The sequence below is a fragment of the Mauremys reevesii genome, linkage group 7, assembly GCF_016161935.1.
Source record: "Mauremys reevesii isolate NIE-2019 linkage group 7, ASM1616193v1, whole genome shotgun sequence".
Taxonomy (NCBI): Eukaryota; Metazoa; Chordata; order Testudines; family Geoemydidae; genus Mauremys; species Mauremys reevesii.
Genome location: NC_052629.1, coordinates 36,176,789 through 36,189,050, shown reverse-complemented (window position 1 = coordinate 36,189,050; position 12,262 = coordinate 36,176,789). Strand labels below are relative to the sequence as shown.

General features: G+C 39.0%; 1 protein-coding gene across 22 annotated transcripts in view; it reads left to right on the top strand.

The window, feature by feature from the left end:
- The window catches only part of PCDH15 (protocadherin related 15), a 790,091-nt gene that overhangs the window by 684,806 nt on the left and 93,023 nt on the right, over positions 1-12,262 (top strand). For all 22 annotated transcript variants that reach the window (XM_039547294.1, XM_039547276.1, XM_039547275.1 and 19 more), the window contains one exon: positions 6,096-6,223. In XM_039547294.1, coding sequence (XP_039403228.1) covers positions 6,096-6,223 — 128 coding nt within the window. The remainder of the gene's footprint in view (positions 1-6,095; positions 6,224-12,262) is intronic.

Below are 12,262 nucleotides of genomic sequence, written 5' to 3'. Positions count from 1 at the left end.
TTTGATTAAAAAGAAAAGCCTGCTGTTACTCGCTTCAGAGATGAACATATATTCTTAACCAAATTCTAGACTTCCAGTGTTGGAATTACTATTGTGTGAGGGACATAGTGTATTTTAAAAGAAAAACATAATATAATCACTAGTAAAAGCATGTTGTAAAAAGGGTCTTATAATGCACAAGTCGTAACTTAATAACAATGGTCAGTAAACACTTCAGCATCACTTTAGTTCAAATTCATTTTCCTTGTCAATCAAGATGCTGCAGTGTTAATATTGACCAAACACATTTGCAGCATTTAGATAGCATTTTAATGTGGATCAGCAGGGTAAATCAGAGTTTACTGGGAGCATGTTGGTCACTAGGGGGGCAAAGAGTTCATGAAAATGTCAGAAAACAGGCTCAAAAAGAGAGCACAAATGGGTGGCTATTCTAGGATGACCAGACAGCAAATGTGAAAAATTGGGATGGGGGTGGGGGAGTAATAGGAGCCTATATAACAAAAAGACCCAAAAATCGGGACTGTCCCTATAAAAAGGGGACATCTGGTCTCTCTAGGCTATTCCCATAAAAAGTCAGGGAAATTTTATGGAGTTAGTATAATCTTTTCGTATGGGCCTTTTGGAGTATTCTGAGAGACTGTTATGCAAATACAGCCATTCAGACTTTTAAACGTATATTAAAAATTCTGTTTAATCACTCTGTTCCATTGTAACATATTTAAAGGGAAAAAATATGTATCTGACATATCATGATGTCTCCCTTTTAGGTGTGCGTGGTTGTGTCCTAATGACAATTACCTTTTACCATATATTTTACCAACATCTACATGTCTTTCTGCAGAACTTCTTTAAACTAGAAGCATTAATCATGCCCTTCTAAACTGTCACATTTCACAGTGGGAAAGGAGAAGTGTGCACAACTGTAATTGTTTTCTGTTGCATTATATATTTCTAGTTTGATGGAGTTTTTGACAAAACACATTATGAATAAATGTACTCTAGCAGAGTTTACCTTTTTCTTGTTTTGGAGATACTATAATCAAAGGACTTTCTATACTGAAAAAAAGTACTTGCTTTTTCAAACAATAAAGTAACAGTACACAGGTACCAGAGCCTGCCCCAGGACAATTGAGAATTTAGAAATCAGTGCAGGTAAGGGAGGTAAGTACGGCTTCAGATCACCTCTTTGAGCTGTTTGGAGGCTGAACCAGCTCCATCAAGCTTTTAGTTGCCACCCAGGAAGAATCACTGCTGTTCAGCATGCTCTGACTGGCCATTCTACTACACACATTCGGGGAGGAGGAAACTTCTTAATTAGAACTGGTTATGCCAATGTTATGCCATTCAGTGATTCACCTACATCAAGGGAATTTTCAGTTGTCCCTTAGAACAGCTTTCTAGATCCTTTTCACTGCCTGAACAACTCCAAGAAATGGAATGGTGCTGAAGATCTGGCCCATAAACTTGATAATGAGCTTGCTTTATCTAAGTCAATGCATATACACCTCTACCCCGATATAACGTGACCTGATATAACACGAATTCGGATATAACGCAGTAAAGCATTACTCGAGGGGGGGGCGGGGGCTGCACACTCTGGACGATCAAAGCAAGTTCAATATAACGCGGTTTCACCTATAATACGGTAGGATTTTTTGGCTGCGGAGGACAGCGTTATATCGGGGTAGAGGTGTATTTGGCACTTTTTAATTGAAAATGAATTATGAGCCACTGCTTTCATTTTGCATGAACAATCACAGTTATATGTTGTTTGCCTTCCCAGAAAATTATCTCTTTCTCAGTCCTTTGTCTCCTCCCATTTTGTGCAACAGCTCTTTGCAGTACACCTCACTGAGAGGACATCTATGTTCCTATATTTAAGACTGAGTGTGGGGTTAGGTACCAAAAGCTCCTATTGTCACCTGGGAGGCTGAAGGACCGTGCTGTCTTTTGAGGCAATGTGTGTGAAAACCCCACAATCCACTATTTTTCTTTAAAATGAGATTATTAAAAATAGAGAGAAACTCAGATTAAAAAACCGGTTGCATAACGTATTTCCTCTGAATATGTAGCCGAAGCCCAGATAGGTAGGTTCCCCTTAGCTTAATTTCCTGTCTTCAAGGCAATTATCAGTTGAAAAGAATTTCCTTCTCTGACGTACCCTTGAACACTGTGGCAACTTCATGCTGTTTTGTCCAGAGACCAATGTTTCCCTTCCTCAACTGACCAGCTTATTAAGTCCTTTGATCCAGGGCAGTATCCCTCCATTCTACAAAACAGTTCTCTGAAGGTAGATACAGAATTCGGGCAGTGAAGCTGCGTTCCTCACAGTTCAGGAGATGGTCCACTGAGGAGAAAATGGCCTTTTAACAGTGATTAATAGCTGTCCTTCAAATTCATTACTACTACTTAACTGTATTCTAGTATAGCCCCCTACAGATCTTTTTGTTTAACTGGACACAGTTTATCCAGGTCTCCCTTTAAAACCTTGTCTCAATTTCCCCTTCAGAAGAAATAAATAAGTAGTTAGACTCTATTCACATGTTACGTTATTCAGAATAAGCACTTCAGTTTTAATTATCAAACTCCTATCTAATGCGTATTATGCAAAATAATGTATATGGAAAGATGGATTCCAAACCTAGAGTCATTAAGAATAAAGTTATTACTGAAGCATTACACCTAGTGGAGCATGAAAGATTTGATTTCAAAAGAAGGCAGAAAATATTGTACCTTATAAGCTTTTTAACTACAAGAGTATATTCTAGTTTGTGTACTGTATTCTAGTACATATTATACTATGGACCAGACAGTACTTGGTTCTTCATCGATGTGCGAGAGCAGAGAGGCAACAAAGTGTCTTCCCCTGCCTTATGTCGCTATGCAAACCTCAAACACAAGCCCAATCTTTGCTTTTTGAGCATAGTTACAGGAAGAATCTGATGCTGTAATTAGACTCACCATAGGGGCAGGGCTATGGTGGTGTCATGGCCCCCCACCTCCCTTTATACCAGCCCCCCCACAGTTGAGGTACTGCAGGAGGAAAATGCACACCATGCATTCTCATAATAAGAGTCAAGGAATTCTCACCTCCAGTGCAGACTATTGCTGAACAGCCACAGTATAGATCTGTATGCAGTGAATACTACTGATGAGGACTTTTAAGGTGTGCTGCTTTAGGCTGTCTCTATTTTAGGACGAAGGAATGTGTGTAGTTTGGTTGGTAGTCCTTTTGTTGCACTCAGCTGATAAAAAGGAAGAGTTAAATAATAAGCAATTCACAGATGCTGTGTTTTCCTAAGTCTGTCAGAGCCAATGAAATATAAGCTGTGCATAAAAATGAGGCAATGAGCTGAAATGAAGGTGTTAGTGAAAGCATAAAGCTGCAGCAACAGTATATACGTATACAATATTTAATTATTGAATAATGTTGAGGTTCTAAATAGCTGGAATTAGCAGACACACTAATAATAGCACTTTGCTTTTATATAGTGACCTTTATTTGAAGTTTTCAGAGCACTTGGCTGATGTTGAGTACATCAACATTCATGCTGCTCAGAGAACTAAAAAATAAGTTTTCTAGTAAAATGCAGACCAAACGGTTCCAAATCATGGGTTGATTTATATGTGAATGGCAAGCATTAGGGAAAAGATTGTTTATTTGCATTACAAATAACTCCTATAGGTTGCAGTGCTGCCATATTTCTAGCAATGAGCTTGACACAATTAGAGTTTTCCCTACAGCAGTAGTCTACCAGTGCCAGCCATTGATTTAACTGTTTATACTCAGTAGGTCAAGGTCACTTACACACATTACCTGTAATCTTGCTTAAATCTTTCTTCCCTGAGGGGGAAATGCAATGAAGACAGGGCCTGAGAATCTCATTATTTTTGACAGGGCTGCAGTTTGTGAGTAAACTACAGTAGGTAATACAAAAATCCAAGTATGCTATCAATGTAACAAGAGGTATATTTTTATCTTTTATAGAAGGCTGATATTGGCCCTTCATTTGTAATTTGAAGTAATAAATAATGCAATAGTCAAAACAGGAAACATTCTAATAAAATATAGATTTAGATCAGGTATCTTCCATTGCTGTATGCAGTGCTGTTGTAGCCATGTTGGTCCCAGGATATTAGAGAGACAAGGTGGGTGAGGTAATATCTTTTATTATCTCGCTAACCAACAGAAGCTGGCCCAGTAAAAGATATTATTTCATCCACCTGCTCTAGACACTGTTCCTACATATAACAAAGTTACCTGTCAAAGTATAGCTCCTTTTTTTTAATACGTAGAAGGGCGATAGCTTGTTGTGAAGCAATTTTCCCATGGAATGACAGCACCTACAGCTTGTTCATTTTTATCTGAACAGATCAATGCGGAAAGGGAATAACTGATTATTCTGTTGCCAGAATGCCATTTCCTCATACATTTAAATCTACTATGCTTTGAACATTTTTCTCTGACTTCAGTTGTTTTTATGAAGTCGTCATGTTTCTAGTGTCTAGGACTTCAGTTAAACATATCATCTCTAGTGCCTTTGCCAAAGCAGGAAGTGGTCTATTTTCTATTAAAGACACACTACTGCACTTTTTTCAATATGCCATTGTGTTTAAACCAGATGGACAAAGCAACTGCTGTGAAGTAAAGGTGCTGCACAACATTCAAAATAATCACTGACTACTACCAAGTAGGAGAACCAACTTGAAATTAAGTGATTTGTCAATGGAAAATGCAGTCTTTCTTAACAAACTGGCTATTAGCGTTTTCAACAATGATTCCTTTCTGGATTATGGAGTATGGAAAGAGACAAAATTGCATTACATTTGCCATGTATATCACTGCACAAGTTCATCTTTGCTCCAGATGGGCTGGTACATTTTGCCAGAAGGTTTTTGTTTTTCTTGTGGAGAAAGGAGATTATTTGTGGTCATTATTGTTCATTGTGGTAACTGAGATTAGTTTGATAAAACATAATTTAAGGGCTAATCCTGCACCCAGATGTGCCAGAAGGGAGCATAGGGACCCTGGTTCAACATGTACGCAGCCAGGTGGACTACATCCTTGATACACAAGTATGCACTTGTGCACTCACTCACCTGACACAATGAATTAAATAGTCATTGAGAATTCTTAGCAACTTGCAGAGGCAAGTCCATCAGCTGTATATGCTGTATGTCAGCAAGCAGATGTATCAGAAGTATAAAGAGCACCCCACAGTATATTGCATTGGCCTGCAATGTAGAATGCTGCTATGAGCTGGCAGAATTCATTATGTAGAAAATGCTCCTGCCAGCACTGTTGCACATACCCCTTGTGCTGGTTTGCTGGCCCAACATCAGAATTCAGTAATAAGTGTTTAGTTACTAATAATTAAAATTTTAAAAGAAAGTTGTGTGCAAATTAGAAAAACAGTTGATATTTATAATCAAGGCTTGACAACTAGTGTACGTAATATATTTTTGCTAAACCTCAACAAATGTGTTTATTATTCCTTTAACAAACAACTACTATGTAATGTATATTTTAGTACTATTAAAGGAACCATGTGGATAGTTGATAAGGGAGCAAATTTCAGCTCCAAGCTTCCAAGAGTATATCATAAGTAGGGTGATCAGACAGCATGTGTGAAAAATTGGGACATGGGGTGGAGGTAATAAAAGCCTATATAAGAAAAAGCCCCGAATATTGGGATTGTCCCTATAAAATCAGGACATCTGGTCACCCTAATCATAAGTAGGGATAAAATGCTGATTTTTAAAATAATGCAAAATACCATAACTGTATCTTTTTTAAAATGTATGTAATGGCCCTGATTTATGTCTAAACTGTGCTTCTCTTACTCCCTATTTTCAGTGTTAATTTAGTTTTGAGTAAGAGGAGGATCTGGCCATTAAAATTTACCTTTTAATATGCAAGAATAACGTAAAACCTAACAGTGCAATTATCTTACCTAGGGTTTTTGTTGTTGTTGTTTTTTACAATTTTATCAATGTATTTGTTTCAGTTGATCTATTCTTTAATAGTAGAGCATGAGCCATTCAAAATTTATTCTCAAAAGACCCACATGTATTTCTTCTTTTTTTTTTAAAAGGTAACACAGCCAAGGTGTTTATTGAAGTGCAGGATGAAAATGACCATGCTCCTGTCTTTACCAAAAAACTCTACATTGGAGGAGTGTCTGAAGATGCTAAAATGTTTTCTTCTGTGATGAAAGTTAAGGTGGGAGTCAAGCTATTTAAGTACAGTTCACAGGCTAAGAAAAAGTATTTACTCACTGGATTAAATTTCTACAGGAGGTTACAGTAGATGCATCTGCAAACTATTTGAGCTCCTGCTACATTAACAAAAATTCACACTGGACTTGTGCACATAAGTAAGTAAAATAGGTGCAGAATGGCTAATTATCTATCTAAAACCCTGTTCATACACACAAATTTGGAGTTTTGCAAGTATGTTGGCCCAATAATCTAGTATTTCCTGAAGCAAAACTCCCTTTAAGATCAATAGAGTTTTGCCTAAGTAAGGATACAGGATTAGCTTCTTTGTTTAGCTTTGGATATTTTTATTTAAAGATTTATAGCCATTATTTTTTGGAATGTGTCAATATATGGCCATTTCCAACATGCCTTAATAGCAGTTTCTGCCTAAAAGCCTTCCGAAGTATTCTTCCGCTGCACGTTAATGCTTTGGTAATGAAATAACAGTCAGCCTCTGTTTCAGTTCAGGAAAGCAATTTCACATCTGTTTGCTGTATGTCATAAATTTGGCTGTGGTTAAAACAAATTGTATAGGGTAAATATATATTTTTAATACATTCTATTTAGGAGAAAAATAATATTTTACTTAATAAATTAGCTTTAAACAAAGAATGTTAAAACTGGAAGTGTCTAGTTCCTATAAAATACTGTATGGCCATAATCTTTAGTGCTCTACAAGACTCTGTTTTCCAGGCCTGTTGAAGTTAGCTTTTCTCCCCCTTTTCCTTCTGCATTTTGTATCACTTTAAACTGTTGTGGAAAAGCCTGAAAGTTGCTGATTCTAGTTTATTCACAAAAGGTCACAGAAGCTTGACCTTCCAGGATATTTCCCTTATCTTAACCTAGTGATTTGTTTCGAACACCAGACATCTAATAGAGAATGACAGAAGCTTATTAAAGCTGTCCGTTATTTACCTCAGGGTAGTGTCCTTCATCAAGTTAGCTCAGAGATATTAAAAAAAAATACTGGAAGGCAGGTAAGCACTGAATATTAGGAAGGATCCCTTGGTCTTCAGATTTGCTTACCTTGCCTACTGGTGCATAATATTATTGCTTGTTTTATTTATTTTTCCCCTTTTGATCTCATTCAGATCCTCAGCCCCCAGGAGGCTGTTTCAGTGGCACACAGCAGCCTTAAATCTGTTCTAAGAGCGTAGCTGGGAGTTTTCCTAAATGGTGTAGAGGAATCCTTTCATTGCACCAAGCTGACATAACCTGCTCTATGCCACCCTTTCCTACCTTCCTTCCATCATAGGGGATGTGCTGGGGGCCACAGTGGGTGTGGACAAATTGTACTTCCCTCCAGTGATATCCAGTTACTATAACAGCTTTTAGGGGGGCATTGCAGGCTGCAATAAGTTAGCCCTGAGGGACAAACTTGCACCTGGTTGTCCCCAAAATTAAGGTAGCACAAAAATGATTTCTAGCCACTTTTGTCATTCCCTCCCCCACCCCGATGTGATGTTCTGGCACAGCTGAGGATGCAGATAATTAGGCATTTTTAAATGTTTGGTGGTACAGAGACTGGTTTAGAACATGTGGTGGGATATGCCTAAGAATAGGGCCAGATACAGTGATTGTAATGGAATGATAAACTACTGTACACTATTCAGCCATTAGCTGGTGAAGTATGTAACATTTCTTATTTAAGCTAACCTCAGCCATGGGGGGAGAACATTAAAGGGTCTTGTACTGAACACATCTGGTGTGTCCTTGCTCAGTAGCCAGTCCATATCTGGTACAGGAGTATAACAGTGATTGCTATTAAACCAGTGCTTTCATATGAAAAATATGTAGTTAGATATAATTGTATGTCTGTATATCTGATTCATCTGATAAGTTCACTTTGGACTTCTAAATTAAAGGTTTGGCATACTCAAAAATGTAGACATGGAAAATTGTGTTCAATATTTGAACTACAGAAAAGCTTATGATACCATTCTGCACAAGAGATAAGTACGTTACTTGAGGAGATAAAGAAGTCTTAGCTATCAAAGCCATAAAGATTTAAGAGTATTTGTGAGTGGAAGCATACGAAACTTAAGGAAGTACTATAAACTTGTTTTATGAATTAGGTCAGTCAAAGTATTTGCCTTCACCCATGGCAAGGTACGTGAGTTAATATTTTTTATGGGACCAACTTCTGTTGGTGAAACAGGGAAGCTTTCGAGCTACCTTAGTTCTTTGTAGCTCAAAAATTTGTCTCTTTCACCAACAGAAGTTGGTCCCATAAAAAATATTATCTCAACCACCTTGTCTCTCTAATATTCTGTGACCAGCAAGGCTACTACAATATTTCAGTTGATATGATCTGAAGGAAAGTAGTAGATATCCAAGCAAAGCAAGAAATATGTACACTTTAATGGCTGTATCCTTCTCCCATCAAAGTCAGTGGCAATCTCCTTTTGACTTCAATAAGAGCAGACCCATAGTGAAATGGAAACTCCACACTACTTTACAAGGTATAAGAGAGTGAAAGTTGTTCATTGAAAATTAAAAAATACAACTCATTACATTAAAGTTTCTTTATTTAAAATGAAACAGAAAAATAAACAGGCATGTTTGGTGTAGTAAAGCAAACCCACAAATTGGATCAGTGTGACTTATTGTTGGATTTAACCACTAAGTGCCAACTTTCTGAAAACCACTACTAATTAACTCATTTCACTCTGCCTTCATTTGTATCTATTTAGACAAAAAGGAATTCCTTTTTTTCATTAAATACAATACAAAAATAAGACATTACTAAGTACTAATGAAATGAATTAGATAATACCATGTCTAATCTCAGTAGGTATTACATGCAGAATCATTGTGAGTAGAATTTAATGGATGTTTCTTCCAATTTCAATTTTAAGAACCTTAGAAAAGTACCCATATAGCTTGTGTTATAGAGATTATTTAAATTTCAGTTCCACCGAGAAACTACTTTAAGATTTTTAACGCATTTTCTTGCATTATTAGTTTCATTATCATTATCATTAATTATCATTAAATTTCTTAAATTAGAGTGGCTGTGAAAAGAAACTGATAATTATTCAAGTATGTTTTTTCTCAAAATATTCCCATTCTTTCCCCTGCTGATAACAGCTTTTAGGGATCTTAAAATATTGTTTTTGTATATCAGAGAAATTTTTATAAATAAAAGATATGAAGATCTTTAGTACTGAAATGAAAGTTACAGAGCACAAACAGCCCACAGGCCAGGAGTGACTAATTCTGAAATGAGAATAATTTTATCTGTCAGTCCAGTTCAGGGGTTGCCATTACAAATCAGTATTTACAGCAGCTACACACATAGTGGGGTTCACTATTGTCATTGTTGCCCTCCCCCTTCCACTCCATCTCACCACCTTAGAATATAAGATAGCAATGGTAGAACTTGGGATATCTGGTTCATGAGAAATTTCAGCATTTTGATATTTGGTTTCATTTTGAAATGGAATGAAACCAAATATTTTGTAATTTCTTATGAACCAGAAATCTAAGACACTTTTCATTTCAGAAACACTGACACATGCTGTTTCCAAAATGCTACATATTCCCCAGGACCAGCAACAGCTGACTAAAATTGACATTCTAGTAATTAGTAGTGATAAAACTGACAAGAATGTCAATTTTATTTAGCTGCTTCTGGCTCTCTGAGAGAGAGACAGAGCTGCAACTCTGAAGCAGCCTAGCCCTGAGAGCCCCAATGGTTTCCTAGCTCACAGCTCCACGGCAGGGAGACTGGAAATCCTGAGAGCCCAGCCCTCATTTAAATCAAGGTTCTCAGGGCTTGCAGCCTCCTTTTTGCAGACCCAGCAGCACAGAACCTACAAACCCTAGTTAAAGCCAGGTACCTCAGGACTTTCTGGACTGACAGGCTCCTAGATTCATTGCATGTAGCCTGGAAACCCTGGCAATCTTGGCATGGTGGGGCTGGCCAGAGCGTGGAACTCTCTGGGTCCCCAGTCCTAGAATAATATGCAAGATGGGGCTCCTCCATAGCCGTGGACCTGGAAGACCAATCTATCCAGCAGCCTGCTAGGTGAGCTTGCAGAGAACCAGGCACTTGCCGCCGAAGACCCGGCACTTTGGCGGCGGGTCCCAGAGCGGAAGGACCCCCCTCCACGGGTCTTTGGGGCACTTCGGTGGCGGGTCCCACGAGAGTTTTCCAGGGCCCCCGGAACAAGTGAAGGACCCCACTCCAGGGGCCCCAAAAACTCTTGTGGGGGTCCCTGTGGGGCCTGGGGCAAATTGCCCCACTTGTCCCCCCCCCCCCCTTCTCGGGCGGCCCTGGTTACTCATTGCAGATTTTTGCACCTCTGAAAACTTCATCCAGTCCTGCTAGAAAATGAAAATTTCATCAAGGGAATTTAGAATCTGTATATATGATTGTGTCATCAATGCCTATAAACTTGGTCAGACTTCTTTAAAAAAAATTATATCACATTTACACTCCTGTGATAGAAGGAAATATTTCAGATGTTCATTAAAAATCTGAGTGAAATCTAAATGGAAGTGGGGGAGAGCAAATGTTTGATCTGATAGGCCGGGGAAAAGCAACCCCTGGATTCTGAGAGGAGGAGGAGGGGAAGATGGAGGTAGGCTTAGCTACTTAGGGAACTTCTCCCCCAGCCCTTCTCCAGAATGCACTGGAGGAGGAAGGAGAAGAGAGGCAGAGGAGGAGCGGAGAATTCACTACCCCTCTCTATTGTCACTGGGCAGGCGGTGTATGTGCATTGCCCTTCCTGTATGTAAAGCCATCCTGATGCAGTTGTGGCCCTGCCGTATAATGGAGTTATAGTTTCAACTGCATTTCCAAGATGATGTGGGCCTGACGATTGTCAGATTTTGGAATCAGGAAGGATTTTTTCTTTCAGAGCAGAATTGACAAAGGAATCTGACAAAGCACCTTGCTTGCAGCATGCCGGATGCTAGTTTTAAGTAAATAAAGCTTAAGTGCCATTTAAAAGTTGTAAGTGAGTTTGTAATTTAGTTGCAATTTGTTGCTGGCATCCAGTGCAGGTGAGAGCCTCAAAGAAACCAGCTCCCAGAGGTAAATATGAGACCAGAGAAAGAACTGGTAGACCCTTGGAGTGAGGAGGGAGAGACTGAACTCTTCTCATGCTATGCATGTGCATCCTTATTTCCCCCTCGTGGGAGCAGGGTAAGAGGTTTCAGAGGCGGCCTGAATTGTAGGGGTTTGACTGAAGAGGGTCGGTCCTGAATATTGGTTACTTGGCCTGAAGTAAGGATGGCTGGAAAACAAAAATTTCATTTTGGGGAAAAATTGAGCTTTCAACATTTGATCCCATTCTCATGCAGAACAAAGTCAAGACCTTTTCCACCAAACAACGAGAGAGTCAGATTACCCCAGAAATACCCAATTGCTAAGTGGTTAGTGCACTCACCTAGGATGTGGGAGATCCAGATTCTAGACCCTGTTCTGCCTTATTCAGAATGCCCTAACCAGCTCTGTCTCTCTCTCAGTCCCTTCTGTTACAGCTGTTCTACTTTGAATAAGTAGTTAAATATTCATTGAAAGAGAGAGACTGACTCTCTGGCCTAGTGGTCACAGTACTCACATGGGATGTGGAAGACCCAGGCTCAAGTCCTGCTCCAATCAGGCAGAATATTCCCTCCTTGAGAACATTTCTCAAGTCCGGACAGGAATTGCTGCTGAAAACCAAAGAGACCCACCCCAGAATTACTTAATAGGCCAGTGCTTAGGGCCTATAGCCTGGCATGTGAAAGAGCCCAGTTTCAAGACTGTAATCTTAATTGACTAGGGACTTGAACCTACATCTCCCACATCAGAGGTGAGTGCCATAGCCACTGAGCTGTTGGCTATTCTGGAGTGACCTCTCCCTCCTCACTGAGAGATGTAATGGAAACCAATACAGTTCTATAAACATTTTGGTTTTGACAAATCTGCATTTTCTGACCAAAACCAAAACCAAACAGAAAGTTCCCAACCAGGTCTATCATGAAGATCCTTTACCACTGCACTGGACCC